Below are 20,882 nucleotides of genomic sequence, written 5' to 3' on the forward strand. Positions count from 1 at the left end.
ATTTTATTCCTTCCCAAGACTCCCATATACCCCTCCTTGCTCTCTTTCACATTTATGGCCTCTTTCTCACTAATTGTTTACACACACACACACACACACACACACACACATATATATATATATATATATATATATATATATTTCTTAAATATAATATGCTCAGTCTGTGTAATGTTACCTGTAGATATATGTCTTCAGGGATGACCATTTGCTACTGGGTAACCAATTGGTGTGTTCTTCCCTGGAGAAGAGAGTTTCTCCCACTCTCAGCACTCCTTAGTTAATGGGAAGTCTCTACCACTACTCTTGGGTGCCTTCCAATCCATCTCAGATGCAACAAGAATGAACATTTGAAAATATAAATATGATTGTGTCTCATATACACAATTTTGCTGTCTCTCTCTCTCCCTGGGGTCCCTTTAATGTTTTCCTTTTCCTTTACTCACAGGGTAAAAAAGAATATATTACTTAATAGAGCCTAGCTGTGCATGATTGATCTCCTGCCTACCTGGCTAGTGTAAATTTGGGCTAGGTCCTACCCTTTCTTTTTTTCCATATTTAATTTAAATTAGAAACAAGATTGTTTTACATGTCAATCTCAATTCTCTCTCTTCCTCCCCTGCCCCCCACTAACACCCTACCTATCCCATACCCTTTCTGCAGGGTAAGGCCTTCCAAGGGGGTCTTCAGAGTCTGTCATATCCTTTGGGATAAGGCCTAGTCCCTTCCCCATGTGTCTAGGCTGAGGGAGTATTCCTCTATGTGGAATGGGCTCCCAATGCCCATTCCTATGCTAGGGATAAGTACTGATCTACTACAAGAGGCCCCATAGATTTCCGAGGACTCCTAACTGACACCCACATTCAGTGGGTCTGGATCAGTCCCATGCTGGTTTCCCAGCTATCAGTCTGCAGACCAAGAGTTCCCCCTTGTTCAGGTCAGCTGTTTCTGTGAGTTTCACCAGACTGGGCTGGACCCCTTTGCTCATCACTCCTCCCCCTCTGCAACTGGATTCCAGAGTTTAGCTGTGGGTGTCTGCCTCTACTTCCATGAGCTGCTGAATGAAGGCTCTAGGATGGGAGATAAGGCAGTCATCAATCTCATTATCAGGGGTGGGCATTTAAGGTAGCCTCTCCTCTGTTGCTTAGATTGTTAGTGGGTGTCATCCTTGTAGATCTCTGGACATTTCCTTAGTGCCTGATTTCTCTTTAAACCTATAATGGCTCCCTCTATTATGGGGGCCTCCTGAAACTGAGAAGCTTCTGCAAGGCAAAGAACACAGTCAGCAAGACAAAATATATTCACCAACCCCCACATCTGACAAAGGGCTGATCTCCAAAATTTACAAAGAACTCAAGAAACTAGTTTCCAAAATACCAAATAATCCAATTAAAAAGTGGGGTACAGAACTAAATAAAGAATTCTCAACAGAGGAATCTAAAATGGATGAAAGACACATAAGAAAGTGTTCAACATCCTTAGCCATCAGGGAAATACAAATCAAAACAACTCTGACATACCATCTTACTCTTGTCAGAATGGCTAAAATCAAAAACACCAATGACAGTTTATACTGGAGAGGATGTGGAGAAAGGGGAACACTCCTCCTCTGCTGGTGGGAGTGCAAACTTGTATAGCCACTTTGGCAACCAGTATGGCGGTTCCTCAGGAAAATGGTCATCAGTCTACCACAAGATCCAGCAATTCTACTCTTAGGCATATACCCAAAAGAAGCACATTCCTACAACAAGGACATCTGTTCAACCATGTTCATAGCAGCATTATTTGTAATAGCCAGAACCTGGAAGCTACCTAGATGCCCCTCACCTGAAGAATGAATAGAGAAAACGTGGTACATTTACACAATGGAGTACTACTCAGGGGGAAAAAAACAATAGAATCCTGAAATTCTCAGGCAAATGGATGGAACTAGAAGAAACCATTCTGAGCGAGGTAACCCAGTCACAAAAAGACAAACATGGTATGTGCTCATATATGGATTTTAGTCATAGAGCAAAGGATTACTGGCCTACAATCCACTCCACCAGAAAATTTAGGAAACAAGGAGGAGTCTAAGAGAGATATACATGGCCCCCGGGAGAAGGGGAAAGGGACAAGACCTCCTGAGCTAAATGTGAGAGTGATGGAAGGGGAGAGGGAGCTAGGAGAATGAGAAGGAGAGAAGAGGAGGAGTGATGAGGACATGAGGGAGCAGGAAGGTTGAGTCCGGGGAAGAATAGAGGAGATCCTACCCTTTCTTATGAGCCTCCCCCCACCACAACTCAGTGTTTAACATTTCATTCCCCCATAAGAGCTTTGCATGTGCTGTTGCTACTATTTACTGCTTCCCCCATATTTCCTCATGTCAGTAACGCCTACTCAGCCTTCAGGTATCAACTCAAACGTCACTTCTTCAAAGAAGCCTCCCTTCCCAAATGCCCATGACAAACTCAAACCAAACTGCTGAGGACTATTGAGATATCACATGCCTCGTCTTTATAGCATTTATCACAGCTGCAATTTTCCATGTGTTTCTACCTGTCTGCCTTCCTCAGTAAGACATACAGATAGCAACATAATTTTCCACTGCTCACCATTGTAAACTAAGTTTCTAGTGAGTGCCTAGACCATGATAGATGTTCAGTACAGAATTTTTGCCTTACTGAATAAATTGAAAAGATGAGGTCAAAATAATATGAGATCTCCACGCCTACAGCTACTGGAGAGGAATTGCTGGCGTGGCATGGTAACAAAGAAGACTAAGAGACAAAGAAGACAGAGAACCCTCAGAGGTCACATATTTTGCTTTGGGGAAAGAAACTGCAGAGAAATGATAATGCTCACGGAAATAGGAGAATATCCTGTTAGGCCTGGATCTGTGTAACTTGAGGTGAGGACAGAACATCCAAGTAAAAACGGCACTCAGTAAAAGTCACAAGTGAGTCACAATCTTTCTTCAATTCAAACCTTTCAAAATAAAACCACATGTATTTATCTCAGAGAAATTGGCATTTTGAATTTACCTTCCGGAGAAGCATATTATCTATGAGGTAGAAAGAATTATGGCAGTAGACAACTACTGGCTCATGTCACGGCCTTGATCATAATGAATTCGAGTTGTATATACAGAAATTCTGAAGCTTGTATGGGATGCTTTTAAGATTTTGTGGTCCTGAGAAAGTAAAAGAAATAACAATCAGAAGTCTTCAATCAACCATATCGATGAGTTGATTAAAGTGCATGAATGAATAAAGGGGGAAAGTCAAAATTGCATAAGAAGTACATCTTACTTTAAGCTAATGAAAACATTGTTTTCACTATCAGAGTTCCATTCTCTTTTGCCTTGTCAGGAGGCCATGTTGTTTCATGAGCACATGAGTAATTCTAAGATTTCTGTTTTTAAATTTGTCCATGGCCGTACGTGAAAAGAGTGGCAGGATTTGCTTTTCATCTCAGCCCATTGGATTTGTAACCCTCTGCCTAAAGCATCACTTCTAACACACATGAGGAGCAGGACCACACAGAGCTTGACTTGCTGTGCAGAAATGCTAACTGCTGGTATAGTTTACCAGGCCTACCCCTTTAGTAACTGAGCTGCAGTCAGGTTCGGAGGTTTTGTTTTTGTTTCCATTTGAGGGGAGACCTTAAATATCCCACACACAAAAAAAACCTGTCACCTGCTTCAAATGCAACATTCAGAGCACTATTAGAGGAACCTGTAATATGTAACGGGAAATGTTTTTGATTTTTACCAAGCAGGGGAAAGGACTCAGAAATAATTTTATCAGAAAGAGCTGAGCCACCAATATAACTAGTTTTATTACTCTCAGTAAGTAGATCAGAACGGAAACTAAGATTTAGGAAAAGAAGATTTGGAAAAAGAAGGCCATGTGTGGCTGCATGTCTTTAAGTCCAGTACTCCCGAGAGAGGGGCAGCTGAACTCTGAGTTCAAGGTCAGTCTGGTCTATATAGTGAGTTCTAAGACAGTCATGACTGTATGGCTGTTGTAATTTAAGAAAAGCAGCGCAAGAGAGAAAGACCCCATGTGGCAGAGTTCAAATGGAGAGGTTTTTATATATAAGGGAAAGGGATCATAAAAAGAGAAAGGGGAGGAGGGAGACTGGCCTCAGGAGACAGGAGCTACGGAAGAGAGGAAAGAGAGGCAGAGAGAGAGAGAGAGAGAGAGAGAGAGAGAGAGAGACAGACAGACAGACAGAGAGAGACAGACAGAGACAGAGACAGAGACAGAGACACAGAGACACAGAGAGAGACAGACAGTGAGGGAGAGAAAGAGAGGAGGATGGGAGGTGGGCAGGGCCCTTTCAAAAGGGAACGTGGTGAATGTGCACAGGTGGTGCTCTTAATGACTGCAGCTGAGGATGTATCCTGTTAGAACCCCAAGGACAGGCCAGTACAGATGCCTGAATGCTAACAATGGCTACATGGAGAGACCCTGTTTCAAAAACACAAAATGAAACTAAGATTTAGAAAAAACAAAAACAAGTGAGTTGTGTCATTTTAAACATCAGAGATGGCTTAGGAAAGTATGTATCTTGTATTAATCCCTGTTAACCTGAAGCTTGGGTTTGCATATCTCAGAAACCTTCCCATTAAATCAGATGCAAAGACTTTTTCTATCATTTTTATCTATACAATTATTATTATACTAAAGATTCAAATCTTCATTCATTAAAAATCATAGAATTATTGAGTTGTTGGGTTTTTAGTGTTTAGTTGGTTTTTTTAAATTTTCGAGTATTCTAGATATTAACTCTGTCAGCTGTATAAGGAAGATTTTCTCCCATTCTACAAGTTATCTTGTCTTGACTGTTTCCTTTACTTTGCAAAACCTTTTAATTTCAAACTACTTAACTTGCCAATTATCAATTATATTTCCTGAGCTATTGGAGTCCTTCTCAGAAAGTTCTACCATACACCTAGTATCTTGAGGCATTTTCACTAGGCTTTCCTTTAGCAGCCAATAAGCATATGAAAACCTGCTCAACATCTTCAGAGAAAAGTGAATTAAAACCACACAGATTCTATCTCATCCCAGTCTCAATTTCCATCATTAAGAAAAAAAGTATCAACTAATGTTGGCAAGGGTTGGTTAAAATACCAACTGGTCCAGCCACTATGACAACTAGTATGGAGGAATGGAAGTTCCTCAATAAACTAAATGTGTAATTACTATATAACCCAGCTATGCAATGCCTAGGTATATACCTGGAAAACTCTGGGTCAGCATACCACAGACATCTCTGCATACCCACGTTTATGACAGCACTATTTACAATAGCCAAGATCAGCCCAGATACCTGATCAACGAATAAAGAAAATATCCTATATATACATAATAGAAGTCTATTCAGCCATAAAGAAGAATAGTGTCCTTTGCTGATAAATGAATGCAACCAGAGATAGTAAGTAAAATAAACAAGACAGAGAAAGACAAATACCACATATTTTCTCTCATTTGTGGGTCCTGTAATTCTTTATAGATACAAAAAATTTCACACACATATAATAAAACGTGAAGAGAGAGTGGAAGAAAGAAGGAGACTATAGGGGAGAGAAAGAAGGAGGAGGAACTGGTAATCCCTAAATGCATGCTCCCCAAATACTCCAAATCCAAGAGAAAGAGATGCAAAGACTGTACTCCATATAACCAAGAAGAAACAAACTTTGATACCAAAAAGCTAAGTTCTACAACTGACAAACAGCACAAAACCAGCAATCATCCAAATAGTGTTCAAGATATACATTTCAATGGAGGTTATCAAACTGCTAAACTTAAACATTACAATGAACTTGCTTGTCCAGGAATTGAAAACCAATGAAGATCTCAAATTACAGCCATTCCCTGGAACAATATCAACCTTAAATTTGTGTATCTCAGGCAGAAACCAATCAAATATCAATAGCTCTTTAAAACAAGAATTTGTTAAGAATGGAGGGTTGATATAGCAGTCATTCTGGGGGAGAAAACTTTGCATCAAAAAGATTCAATGGGAGATTTTTCTGAAATAAAACCCAAGCTTCCATGGTTAAAATAGAACAATATAAGATACATTATCTCCTAGGCAATCTCTGGTGTTTTCAAATGCTAAGTCTAGCAATCCATGACAAAGGGCTAACAAACATGTTCAAGATCATTAGTGTGCAATGCAAGCTGATTGTGAACATAAACTGCTTCAATAATTTCTTCATTGGTGCTCTTAATCCAGATGCACTTTGGGCTTTATTAAATGGAGCAATGCAGACTTTCTATACACCCATCATTTTGGACAAGTTAAATTTACTGCACTTTTGCCTCATCAGTCTGTCTCTTTTCTCCATGTGGTAGAGGTTTTTTCTTATGGCCTCTAAATGGTATACTTATCTCCATTGAATATAATGACTGTCCTACTCAGAAATAAAATTTTGCAAGTGATTGAGGCAGCTACAATGCTGACCATGTCAGCTCTGTCATTTCGGTACATGCTGTCTAGACACACACACACACACACACACACACACACACACACACACACACACATGCTTCCACTGCCTGAGAACTGATGTTAAAAGGAAAGGCACACTTCTCAACTCAACAAGATGGCACTGATCCACTTTCCACTGTACCTCACCACTAAGTACAACTACAAGCCCAAGAAATGGTGGAAGGCAGTGCTTCTCAACCTGTGTGTGGATCACGATCCCTTTGGGGTTTCAAACAACCCTTTCACAGGGGCCATACATCAGGTGTCCTACATATAGGTTATTTATATTACAATTCCTAACAGTAGCAAAATTACAGTTATGCAGTAGTAACAAAAATAATTCCATGGTCGAGGGTTGCTGGAACATGTCTTAAAAGAGGGTTGCAGCATTAGGAAGGTTGAGAACCACTGGTAAGGGAACATAAAACTATGAGAGGAATTATGAAGAATCTTGATTAAGACTCAAGAAAGCAAGCTGAGTTAGTGCCTACCACTTCACCACCCAGGCGAACAGGTCAGCTTTTTTCTTGATGTTGTTAAAAACTCCCTTGTACAGTATTTTAGATAATGATGTCATGTAGTTCAAACAATTTTTTAAAATGACAATGAATAAGTTTGATCCCTTCTACTCTTCCATATCCCCTAGTCAGCTCACTCCAGAAGAGTCTGTATTTTTAATTCTTTTTTAAACTTAAATTTTATTTTTATTATTATTGTATTATTTATTTGTTATGCAGATAGTTTTCTATTTTCACAGCACAACTGAAAACTGCCCTTTTTAACCCACTTCTCCCCTCTAAACTCCTAACTCCTAACTCCCCTTTGTTAGGAGTGAGGAGGAAATCTTCCTTGGCATGCAGCTAAGAAACACTGACACACAACACCATGACCTTCTAGTGATAAAAGAGTCCCTTCTACTTTTATCTGTCTGGCCGTGTCATGACAGGCTGGGCAAGCACCATTAGGGGGCAGGCAAGAGTTCTCATCATTAGAGACTCAGGTATAATGGATATGTGGCCTTCCATTTGTGGCCTCATTCCAGGAACAGGTCCCATGGGCATCATCCCAGAAAGAGGAGGGCCGATCATTGCCACCATAGGAGGGCCTCCCCGTGGTGACACCATACCAAGATGAGGAGGATCAGAGAGCTTGGGGAAAGTGGCCTTTGCAGGAGAAAGAACACAGAATGGAGCTAGAGGTATCTCTTTTTTTGTTAAAATGTAGCCCTTACATTGTCAATCAGGCTCTGGGCCTTCTCATTCATCCATTTCTAGGAGCACTCTTTCACAGTCTCTTTGTATTTCCTACACTGCAGTGGGTCTTTCTCACAGATGGGGAGTAACAATAGTCAAAATAAAACTTGGACATGTTGCTCCATAGACCATTGGCTACTTTGTTCCTGATGTTGTTGTTATTGTTATCATTATTAATATTATTCCCAGGAGTAAAGGAATGACATAAGCCTTCTTTCAGCCAAACATCAAATGTAACCCAAAACCTGTGTTCCCAGCAACAGAATCTAGTCAAAGTAGGCCTACTCTCCTTCTGGATCCCAAAGTAGGCTCTCTAGCAACATTCTGCAAGCCTGACACCATCACAGGGGAAACTGAATGGGAGTCCTGCTATCAATAAGTAGCCAAATGAAACACCTCTCTGTTCCAGACAGGCCTGAGGCTCCTTGCCTCACTAGTAGATACCTGTTTAATAGTACCTAGGCTAGGAAGACTATTTTTTTCCATTGCCCCAAGCGTGTCTGGACCCATACAGAAACACAAATCCAAAAAAGGAAGAATGATGGAACCAGTAACATCAAATGGTCTGTTCTGGGAAGCCCCTTTGTCTCTGAAGTCCTGAGATTTTCTCATCATTCAGAGACAACAAGGCAACCAATGGGTACCCAGTAGCAGCAGGTGGACTGACCCAAGAGGACTGCTTGAAAGCTTCCCTTTTTTGCTCAAAAACATAGAGAAAGCAAAGTCGAGAGGCATCACCAAGGAAATCAGAGCACACCCCAACCCCACTATGAGGAAATGTGGGTACCCAGCCTGAAGAGAATCTTCATGTTTCTCACATGGGCAGCACCACCAGGTACCAGTGGGAGCCACAGAGTCATGAAGTAAACCAAGTAAGACAAATAACACCAAGGGGACTCTAAAACCTAGTCTGCATTTAGAATGTAGCTCACAAAGATAGTGTAAGACTTGGGTGCTAAACCTAAACATGATGGCTCCCTGCTGAAATAAAAATGTGAGACCCATTCTCTCCTCACATTGGACAGAAACACAATTTGAATAAAAAGAGACAACTCATAGCAACACCAAGATGAATAAAAAGTTGGAATTATCTGACAAGAATTTTTGTTGAACTGTATTGCCAAAAGTTTATTGTTCAAAGTAATGGGTTTTATTGTGACGTTTTCATGTATGAATATAATATACTTTAATTATACTGGTCTCTTTGGGCACTCCCTTATCCCACTCCCCTTTCTGAGTCTGCTCCTCTTATCTAATTGTCCCTTCTATTTTCATATATTCCATTTTCTAGATTCTACACATGAGAGAAAACCATGCTACATACAAATTTGTGAATCTAACTTATTCTGCCTAATGTGACAATCCAAAAAACTTCAACAAAATATTAGCAAGCTGAATGCAGCAATCTGTAGAAGTTCTATACCGTGACCAAGTGGTGCAAGATCCAGATACGCAAGGCTTGTTAAACATTGGGAAATTAATCAACATAATCCACTATATCAACAAGTTAAAGAAGGAAAGTGATGTGCTCTTATCAATTGATGCATTAAAAAACATTTGATAAAATCTCGCATCCACTCATGATAACATTTCTCTGTTGACAGAAGGGATTTGCAACAACTTGAAAAGAGAATTATCAAGAAACCCACAGCAGGGGCTAGAGAAAGCTCAGAGGTTAAAAATGCTAGTTGTTGTTCCAGGGGACCTGGGTTCCATTCCCAGCAGAATGCTGCACACAACCATCTGTAACTTCAGTCCAAAGGACCTGACTCTCTCTTCTGACCTATGTGAACACTAGGCATGCAACTGGTGCACAGACTTGTACATGGGCAAAATACACATACACTTTTCAGTAAAAATAAAAACTAAAAAGAAAAGAAACCTAAAACAACATCAACTATAATGGTGAAATACTGAATTTGGAATATGGCAAAAGATACAAACTCTAGCTCCATTTACTCAATATAATACAAGAAAAATACATAAAAGGCACTAAAGTCTAGGGTTAAGAGTCCTTGGATTTAACCCCAAAACCACGAACTACAAAGTAAATCAGACTTGTTCACACCCAAAGCTTCTGCCCTGTGAAAGCACACGTGAAAGATAGATATTTTTAACTCTATGGAGCAAGACAAAACATTTTCAAAGTTGTTATCAAGTATTTTCAAAGTATGTACCAACAATGATTAGACTATATGAAGAACTTTTAAAACTAGGTTGGGTGGATGGTGAAGGAGAGTGGAGTTGTTGGGAAGAGTTGGGGGATGAGGTGAATATGGTCAAAACACATTGTATGAAATTCTCAAAGAACTAATAAAAGTTAATAAATGCATTTTTTCTTTTTATTTAAATTAGAAACAAACTTGTTTTACATGTCAATCCCATTTCCCTCTCCCTCCCCTCCTCTCCTGCCCCCACTGACATCCCAGAGAGGGTGAGGCTTTCCATGGGGAATCTTCAAAGTCTGTCATATCATTTGGAGCAGGGTCTAGGCCCTCCCCCATGTGTCTAGGCTGAGAGAGTGAGTATCCTTCTATGTGGAGAGGGCTCCCAAAGTCTGTTCATGTACTAGGGGTAAATACTGATCCACTACCAGTGGCCCCATAGATTGTCCAGACCTCCAAACTGACCTCATTCAGGGGGTCTGGATCAGTCCTATGCTGGTTTCCCAGCTATCATTCTGGGGTCCATGAGCTTCCCCCTTGTTCAGGTCAGCTGTTTCTGTGGGTTTCTCCAGCCTGGTCTTGAACCCTTTGTTCATCACTCCTCCCTCTCTGCAACTGGATTCCAGAGTTCAGCTCAGTGTTTAGCTGTGGTTGTCTGCTTCTGCTTCCATCAGCTACTGGATGAAGGCTCTAGGATGGCATATAAGGCAGTCATCAATCTCATTGTAGGGGAAGGGCATTTAAGGTAGCCTCTCCACTATTGCTTAGATTCTTAGTTGGGGTCATCCTTGTGGATCTCTGGACATTTCCCTAGTGCCAGATTTCTCTTTAAACCTATAATGGTTCCCTCTATTAAGGTATCTCTTATCTTTTTCTCCTCTATTCTTCCCCCAACTCAGTCTTCCTGCTCTCTCATGTCCTCCTTGGGGATAAATATAAATTCTTAAGCCTAATAAGTAATACAAACAAATGCCTTAATTCTACAAAAAAAAGCAAGAAACAAGAACAGCAGGGTATGGTGGAACACGCCTTTAATCCCTTCAGAAGCAGACGGATGTCCATGTCTTTGAGGCCAGCCTGGTCTACAGAGCAAGTTCCAGGACAGCCAGGACTGTTACACAGAGCAATTCTGTCTCAACAAACCAGAGAGAGAGAGAGAGAGAGAGAGAGAGAGAGAGAGAGAGAGAGAGAGAGAGACATATGTCAAGTGAACACGGGAAAAGATGTTGACCATCATTGGCATGAAGGAAATGCGAATTACAAAGCCCATGAAGCATCACTCCACATTGACAAGCATGATTTGCATGCCAGCAAGGAAGCAGACAAACTCATTAGTCTGCCATTGTGACTAGAAATGGAGGTCCACCTGTACAACAGTTCCTTATAAAACTAAACCTGCAACTGCCACACGGTCCACAAATTAAACTAAGTACTGGCCACAGAGGAAAACAACTTTTTCTTACACAAAACCATTCATAACATTTTTGTAATAGCCCCATGTTGGAATCAGTCCAGGTACTCTACACAGGTTAAAAGAAAATCTGCAAAACAACTTCATCATCCACAATGAAAAGGAACAAAAGCTGGAAAAGGAACAATAACCACCTACTCTCCAAAGAGTTCAGCTGAGCAAAAGACCGTCACACTTTAAAGGCCACATGCTGCAGAATTGCACTCATATACTTTTTAAATTTTGTTTATTTATTAATGTATTTCTGTGTCTGGGGATTTTGTCTGCCTACATGTCTATTGACCATATACATACCCAGTACCCTCAGAGGCCAGGAGACGGCATCTGGGAATCAAACCTAGATCTTAGGCAAGATCAGCCAGCTCTCTTAAGAGATAAGCCATCTCACAAGCACCATATTTTTATATCTTTAAGATGACAAAATTTTAGAAATAGAGGACATGATCATCATTATCAAGGGACAGGAACTTCAGAAAAAATATGTGTGAAGGCCAAGGATGGATAGGAGCTGGGTATGGTTATAAAAGTTTACCATGAGGGTGGTCTATGGTATAAAAACTATTCAAAGTTGACTCTAATGGTGGATATACATATATATATATAATTATATATGATAAAATTTATATGCAGAATTTAATATACACACAAAAATGTGTACCAGTGTAACTAGAGAAATCTGAAAAATAACAATGTGTTATGGCAACATTAGTATCCTTTTTCTTATACTAAAGTTTTATATAATGTTGCCATTAAGGTAAACTATGTGAAATATACAAGGAATCCCCTACTGCTCTGGAATCTATAATTATTTCATTAAAACTTTTGATTAAAAATAAAGCATGTGGTGGGGGATGGGAAGATTTCTCAGTGGTTAAGTGCACCGGCTACTCTTCCAGACGACCCAGGCTCAATTCTCACAATCATCTATAACTCCAGACCCAGGGGATCCATTGCCCTCCTCTGCCCTCTGTGGGCACACATGGTACACAGAAATACATTCAGGTAAAACAGCATACACATTAAATAAATAAATAAATAAATAAATAAATAAATAAATAAATAAATTTAAAAGAACAAAGCAAATATAAAAATCTCACATTGTCCAGGGAGTAAAGCAATATCAGATATCCATTTATACTGCAGGGACCCCCAAAATCAATGGAATCCAGTCTCCCTATTTTGCTACACTCATTCTGTTTCTGTTTATAAACAAGTGATCACTTCAGAAATTATATCCATGAGTCTCACTGTCTGTATGTTAAAGTGGGAAGAATCCATGCGAATACACAGGGGCCTATGGGCTTAATTGCCATTTGCTCCTTCACTCGAGATTAAATTGTGTTAGTGTAATCATTTGGAGCTGGAGATCAGAGGTATAGAGGAGCTGAATATTTATGAGGCATTCGTTGGCAGATGTACCTGCCAACAGAATATTAACTAGAACATTTAGTAAGATACCAAATTCTGGTTGTGATTTGGATATATCAACTCATATTAAATCTCTGTGTTGTTTTACCTCACATATTGCATCTGGCTTTTCATTCAATCACGGACCTCTGTAAATATAATTCAATGTGTTGATTAGATTTGTGAGAACTAATGGTGACCAGAAACTGCCACAAACAGATTTGCCCATGGGGTATGAAAATCCAAAATGAGTATCTTTGAATAATAAAAAAAAAACTTCCTTTGCCAAAATGGTGCCTGATTTCAGTTTTCAAGAAATGAAAAATGAATCTTGTGAGAGAGAGACAGGCTACAAACCCCATCTATGAATCTACAGAATGTCACCCTGTGCAGAAGAATACCAATAAGGGAGGTCGAAGTGAACTACAAACTGTTCATGCTTATCTTTCCTGATGAAAAACGAGGATGCAGAAAGAATTGATGTACAAGGGCAAGCCCAAATTGCCTGTTAGCTGTAGAGCCCATCACCACAGAATTGTCCGCATGAGAACTGATAATTGGATAGACGGATTAATAGTGAGCCAAACAAAGGCCTTTAGAAAATACACCGACAATACAATCCATCTCTGCATATTTCATAAAGTAATCCAAGGCAGCTGGAGCATTTTATCAATTAATAAAGCTCAACAAATCAATGCCTCCACAGATGGAGGGCTGCTATGCTTTTAATAGACTGTAGATTTCCCAAGATAGACTCAATTCAGATCATTTCATTCTTTTCAATAGAGGGGATTTCTCTGATACATAACTAAGAGGAATTTTCTTTCTGTCTTTGGAGTACTCATTGTCTTCATACATTCACCTATTAGAACAAATTCTTTGCTGCATCATGCATCTGAAGAACTGAAGTCTGTATTGGTACTAAATGGTTGCTTCAAGGATTTCTGTCACCACCTATTACTTTTTAAAATCATGGGGCTTTTGTCATAGGCAAAAACTGGAAACAAAAAGTCCTTCAAATAGCTTGACTTTATGAACAAAAGTATAGGACACCCTTACTCTACTAAATCATTCAATAGCCTATATCCCCCAATAATCAGAGAGCTCTACATTTTCTGAAATTGAAATATCACCAATGTATACTGGCAAGTTGAAAAAATATGCAGGAGACTAACGAGCCCAACAGTGAAACAATACAACATTCACATTTAAACCAAATCTCCTTTTTTGCATGTGTATCAAACAATTGTTACGTTTGAGAAGAATCACTTGGGGTGAGGAATTGCAGGGAAAAGAGATTATACTTGGGACTTATAACTTTCATGTCAGTTTTACCTAGAGAGGTATATTAATTTTAGCAGACTGATAAAATAACTGGCAACGTGCTAAAATCAAAATTAGTATTATTAAGAATAAAACTAAACTCCACATAGAGGGATACTCTCTCAGCCTAAACACACAGGGGAGGGTCTAGGCCCTGCTATGATATGACAGACTTTTTAAAAATTCCCCATGGAAGGCCTCACCCTCCGTGGGGCGCAGAAAGGGGATGGAATAGGAGGTCAGTGGGGGAGGCAGGGGAGGAGGGGAAGGAGAGGGAACTGGGATTGACATGTCAAAGAAGCTTGTTTCAAATTTTAAAATAAAGAAATAAATAAATAAATAAATGAAATTAATTCTACAAAGTATATAGAGATGAATACCCACATGAGGAAATTTGTTGTGTCATTGCCTATGGCTCAAACACTGATGCAATTTAAATATCCATCAATTGTAAGTCAACTAAATATATATATATATATATATATATATATATATATATATATATATATATAATGAAATATGGACAGCTTCAAATCTAGATTTAAATGTAATTTTATGCCATGATAATAATAGTTAAGTCAAGTTGTAGGGCTACATGTAACTATGCATATGTTTGATTTATTAAATTGTACATACCATACATACATATGGATATGTACATATGTACTTATATATATTATAAAATATATTTTACAAATAGATATCTCTATGGAAAAACTGAACAGTAAGTTTTGCTTTGCACACTTTTATATTGTTAAAATCTATTTTATTCACAACCATGTATACTGCATTGTGAAATTTTTAAAAATAAGGAAAAGAAGCTTGATCTCCCCAGAAATAAATTCATAATGACTAGCACCTTTACTGTTATTATTTATCACCATGCTGTTTAAATATTCCTAAGTTATCTCCAATTGTCATGAATATATGTTCATTAAACCAGATAGGGTTCATGTTTTTCTGTTACATGTTCCCCCAAAGCCTTGTTCTCATGAATATAAATATATATGCATATATATTTTATGTGTAAATAGATTTATTGAGATTTGTAACCTAGTAATGTGCTCATTAAAATTTATTTTTAAGGGTCATAATCCTTCTATGGACCAGACCATAAAAACAAATTTATTAGACAAAAGCTAGCCATGTTATAGTCACTCAGATTTATCTACCATTTTCCTAGCTGTCACATGATAAAGACAGAAATGAAAGAAATTTTATGCTGTTACCCTTCCTTTAGTGGTAAGGATGGCAGTGACTCTAGCTAATTCCTGCAAGTAGGTTATCAGCACCAGAATTTCCCTGCAAAGGAAGCCCCTAAGACCCCATAAGCTTGTGGGACCACAGCGTCTCCTTAGACAAGTGGTTCTCAACTGTGGGTCAGGAGCACTTTGGGGCTTGAATGACCCTTTCACGGGGGTCTCATATTAGATATCCTAAATAGCAGATATTTACATTGCAATTCATAACAGTAGCAAAATTAAAGTTATGAAGTAGCAATGGAATCATTTTCTGGTTGGGGGTCACCATGACATGAGGAATTGTATTTAGGAGTTTCAGCATTAGGAAGGTTGAGGACCACTGACTTAGACAGTCCTGCATGGTGTAGGAGTGAAAGGAACATGGACTTTGTAACAAATCTCTGCTCAAATTCCAGCTGCACAACTTACTTGACTGGTAACCTCAGAGAATGCTTCTCGCCTCTCTTTTTTATCTGTAAAATGCCTAGACCTTGGTAAGAACTTAGTAAAAGGCAGCAACTAATATTATCAGAATATGCTGGAAACTAGAGACTAGAGCCTCTGTCTTCAGGGGAAAACCTACTTGGCTGCTTTAGACAATTTCAAGGCTTTTTCAACTCAGGCTAGGCTACTCTGGTCCTCAGTTTAGGACCTCCTATTCAAAGGTTTAAAAGAACACTTAAAGAAACCTGAATAGTAGAGACAAGATTTTCTACTCTTTTGCTTAATTGTCATTTTTTGTAATGATGTTTTTCCTCTGTGATGTTGGATTATTTATGTATTATATACACAAGGACTTTACTCAAGACAATGAATTATATATTATAAAGTATACAAGACATAAAAATAAATGGGGGTTGTGCAGCACCTTAATATTAGATACACTTGGTTATTTATCAGCCATATGGTGGAAGGAGGGGGAGAAGGCTTCGTTGTGTATTTGTAAGGGCTATACTTATGGATCCTGGGAACAAAGGTAAAGTTCCTTTATACCTTGTATAAGACATTCAGTCTTCATTTCTAATCTCTAACACAGTTTTGTAATTAGAGCCAGCTAGAATCAGTCTCCTTTATTTGGAAGACCTCAAAAAGGAAGGAACTCAACAACAATAAAAACAGTGAGTGCAGCTAAAATCATAAAAAATAACTTTTGTATTTTCCCATAGTAATCTCAAAGCAACAGAAACCCAATGCAATGTGTCACTCACTGTCTTTAACCCAGTCAGAACCCAGACTACTGGGGAAAGCATATCCCCACACCCTGTGTGAGCGAGCATTCCTGGGTTTAGACCTAGGCCCCATTCTTTGCCTAACTTGTTCCCAAAATCAAAAGGACAGAACACATACATTTCTAGAAATGTGAAAAGTCCTATTGTCACTGACCACGGTACTTCAGGGCTGCTGCTGTTGGTCATGATGGAAGTTGAAAAAAATGGCATTGTATTGAGAAAAACCACCCCATATTTCATTTTCAAAACCAGAGGAAAGGATAATATGCACATATAATTCTAAAAAGACTTTGATTAACATCATTATACCAACAAGAAAGGTAAATTATAGTGTATATGTATATGTGTGTCACATATACAAATTATCATATATAATAGAAATATAGTGGTGTGTGTGTGTGTGTGTGTGTGTGTGTGTGTGTGTGTGTGTGTGTGTGTGTGTTCAGCAAAAGGAACCAGGTCTCCTTGGCAAAATGGCTGATTCTTAGGTTGAACAGAAAAAGGTATGAAATGAGCCTGCAGTATTCTTCTTTTACCAGAAAGCCAGAAAATATACAAAGAATGATTGAATGTCTGAAAGGGACAGGGGGCCAGGTGAAGGGCTCCCATTGGCCAAATATGGAACAACTTGCATATCAAAATAAACAATAGTAACAATTGGAAACCTAGTGAATAAAATTAGAATCCATAAGTTCATTTTAACACCATCATCGTTGTGAGTGACCTAAGCAAGAGCCTTGAGTACATGCAAAAGTATTGGAGAAAAGTTGGATAGGAGGATATTTACATTGTCTCCAAACATCTCCCTAGAAAGTAATTGCAAAGGAAAAGGATAATACATTTCCAGTGAAAAAATCTGGCAGACATGAAAATCAACTAATCAAATTTATCATTTTGAATATAGGGACAATTTGGTCCTATGTTTCTACTGTTATGAGAAAACACAGCATCACTTTTGCAGTACTCTTACCAAAAACTGAACAGCTAGAATCTAGCTACCAAAACCGTAGAGAAATCCAAATTAAGGGATGGCCCATAAAACAATTGGACTATATACTAGGAATGTCTAGGTAAAAACAAACAAACAAACAAAAAAACTAAAGGAGAGACTGGGCATGTAAAGAGACTTGGGAATTAGATGCAATGCATGCTTGTAAAACAGATCGTAAGCCAAACAAGAAATGGTTACCAAGGTAATTATCAGGATGATTAGCTAAATTTTCAGATCAGCTAGGAATCAGATGTTAATGTTGTATCCATGTTAAATTTTTTTCATTTCAATCACTGTGATGCAATTAAGATAATTTCTAGTCCTTTAGGAACATACACTGAGACAAATAGTAGTAAATAAGAATCATGCCTTCTTCGGATGTGATGTGGAGTGTGTGTACGGGTGTGTGAGACAGACAGACAGATGGGGGCATTCACAACAGGAAGAGAAGAGATGGAAATGGGGAAGATGATAAAGCATGTGGATGGCAAAGGGTTAACTATTGACAAGTGTGGGTAAATCTATAGATTTGTTGTTCTTATGTTTTTCTATGAGTTTGACATTATATTAAAATAAAGGGGAAAAGAAAATAGTGTTTTCTCTACATCAGAAAGCAGGTGACAAAATTGCAGGAACCTTGGGCGCCTTGGAGGAAGACAGAACCTTGATCTAGGAATGGATAATTTCAGCCTCATTTGTGAACAGAGCAGTGATGGACCAATCTACCCTTGCCGAGGAAAATATTGCATAAGTTACTCACAGCAGTGCAGTCTCCTGTCAACTGTTGGACTTATCTTGTAGGTGAGCCAAACATCATCTTCCCAACTAACCACATTTCCATATAAACATGTGAGAAACTCCTCATTTTCCAGGATGCGGTCCCAGAGCTGAAAGTAATACAAGCTGCCCGTGAAGTGAGGTACCACAGTTTTAATCCAGCCTTTTCCATTCCTGGAAAAGTGTCCTAAGACCACGGTCCCATTAGGAGGCAGGTTGTGTGGCTGATCCGTTATTGCAATTATCCTTTCTTTGTTCTGGAAGAGCTCTAACCTGCCCTTCACACCATCCCACATCAAGCATATGGTGTGCCAGTGAAACGGAATCAGGTAATAGCTGATCGAAAAGGTCTTGCCAAAGTTGTACAGGATCAGCTGCTGATGGTCTCCTGCAAGTCCAAGGTCTATATCTTCTGTGCCCAGAAGAGTGTCATTAGTAATATAGGAGAAGGCCATCCAGTGATATGAGCCATCAGTCATGGATATCAGATCAATGCATGCTGTGAGTCGGCTGAGTTCAGGCATGGTCTTGGTCAGACTGACATATGCCTCACCTTCTCCATAAAAATCCAGCCTTTTCCCTTTCAGTGAAAGTGAATCTGCCCAAATTTGGAGAAAAAGAAAAGAGAAAACAAATGAAATTTCAGTTATTTTATTCTAGCATCTTCAGCAGTATAGTCAAATTGTACAATATAATTATGAGTCAATCTTGATGCAAATAAGGAAATAGTAGATATACAAAAACCATCTCTATTTGACATTGATGTGTGATTCTTTTAGCAGAAGAGTTTCTCTGTAATTCTATTTTACCTGGGCTAATATGAAAAGTTTGATTAGTGTTCCCAAGCACACAGCAGCTGGACACTTTGCAGCCATAGTTAGAAGCATGGCCAGTGGGAGGAGAAGGCCAAGAAAAGGCAGCCTGGACTTCAAATTTGCTACCCAGTCCTCATGCATATAATCAAAAGAGAATTATTTCCACCCACCTAACTGCCTTATTACATTCATGATGCAACAGCAATTTGTTTCTCCAATGCCTCTTTCTGAGCAAAATGACTGATTTCTTCTGCCTCTTGAGACTGTTTCTCACTGAAAGGGCCCTGACAAAGGCTTGAGGGCTGCATAACTGGACAACATTAGAAGCTCTGGGGTGTCTGCTTGGTCTCAGGAATGGTAGACATGGCTCTACCCAAGGACATCCCCCCATTTCCTTCCTAAGACCTACATTGACTTAAAGACCTCAAGGCATCCACGAAAGCAGTTACCACTGTCTAAAGTCAGACAGTTTAGAAGAAGCCCTGGCTCTGGCGCTCATCAGCTATCAACCTTGCACAAGTAACTGATCTCCCCCAACCTTAGTGTTTGCTTCAGAAAAATGGGGATTTGGAGCCAAGGAGTTAAACATCTTTCCACACAAGGAGCCATCAATTACAATAGAGTTTATGCCAGATAACCCCTATCTTCAAGGGCTTTTAGGATTATTTGAAGATTAAATGAGATTGTATTCACAATGTCTTTTCAAACATCACTGAAAGACAACTCGTCGATATGCTTTTTTATTTATTCTTCTACAAATATATATATATATACATATATATACATACATATATATATATATATATATATATATATGTAATGTTCTTTGAGCAAAGCTTCCATTATCCTCTCATATCCATTTCCCCTTCCCGCCAAATCCCTTCTTCCATACTTCCTTCCCTACTTTCATGTCTATTTTTGTGAACACATTACATTGAATTAGGGTTGCATGCATGAGTATGTGGGATGTATTTGCTTGAGTGGGGACAATGTACCATATGACTCCCCTCTCTATATGACTTTTAACAGTCTATAACTCCTCTGGGAGGGAGAAGGCCCCTCCTACATCTATGATGGAATGTTGATGGGCCCAGTCTTGTGTAGTCTTTTCACCATTGCACCTGGAGTTCATTGGTGTGACATTCATGTCACATCCAAAGACAACATTTCACAGCAATCCTCCCCATTACCCATCTCTTGCATTCTGTCTGCCTCCTCTTCCACAATGTTCCCTGAGCCTGTTTCAAGCTGTGCTACAAGCAACTTTATAATATCTATGAAGACTTAAATTAGGCATGCCCCTGTATCATAAGACACTATTAAGTGGGAGTACAGTTACCACTGCAAACCTTGGAGCCCCAAGGTAACATACAAATTTCTGAAGATCTTCCAACATCAACCTAGTTGCAGTCCCCACACAGCCCAAGCCAAAGCCAAAAGAATGTAGTTATAACCCATAGCCCCCAGTTTGTGGTGGGAATATCAGGACTACCAGTCTGAAACAGTGACGGTTATGATTGAAATTACAGAAGTTGGCAGAATCCTGCTTCTGAGGATGATGGCAGCTGAGAATCTCCAGACATTCACTGGCCATGTAATGCTCTCCCTCTCTCACCATTCCCACACTGAACAGCCTCTAAAGCAGAGACTCATATGTGCATTACTTTCTACACACACTTCCACACATCCTCAGCTTGCGCGCACACACACACACACACACACACACA

General features: G+C 39.2%; 1 protein-coding gene across 1 annotated transcript in view; it reads right to left on the reverse strand.

Annotated features, from left to right (window-relative positions):
- Adgrg4 (adhesion G protein-coupled receptor G4) overlaps positions 1-18,879 on the reverse strand; it is an 86,260-nt gene extending 67,381 nt beyond the window's left edge. Inside the window, exon 1 of the mRNA XM_027433398.2 lies at positions 18,324-18,879. Within this exon, the coding sequence (XP_027289199.1) occupies positions 18,324-18,864 (541 nt within the window). The 5' untranslated portion in view covers positions 18,865-18,879. The remainder of the gene's footprint in view (positions 1-18,323) is intronic.
- Positions 18,880-20,882: the final 2,003 nt, after the last annotated feature.

This window comes from Cricetulus griseus, chromosome X (assembly GCF_003668045.3).
Source record: "Cricetulus griseus strain 17A/GY chromosome X, alternate assembly CriGri-PICRH-1.0, whole genome shotgun sequence".
NCBI classification, from domain to species: domain Eukaryota; kingdom Metazoa; phylum Chordata; class Mammalia; order Rodentia; family Cricetidae; genus Cricetulus; species Cricetulus griseus.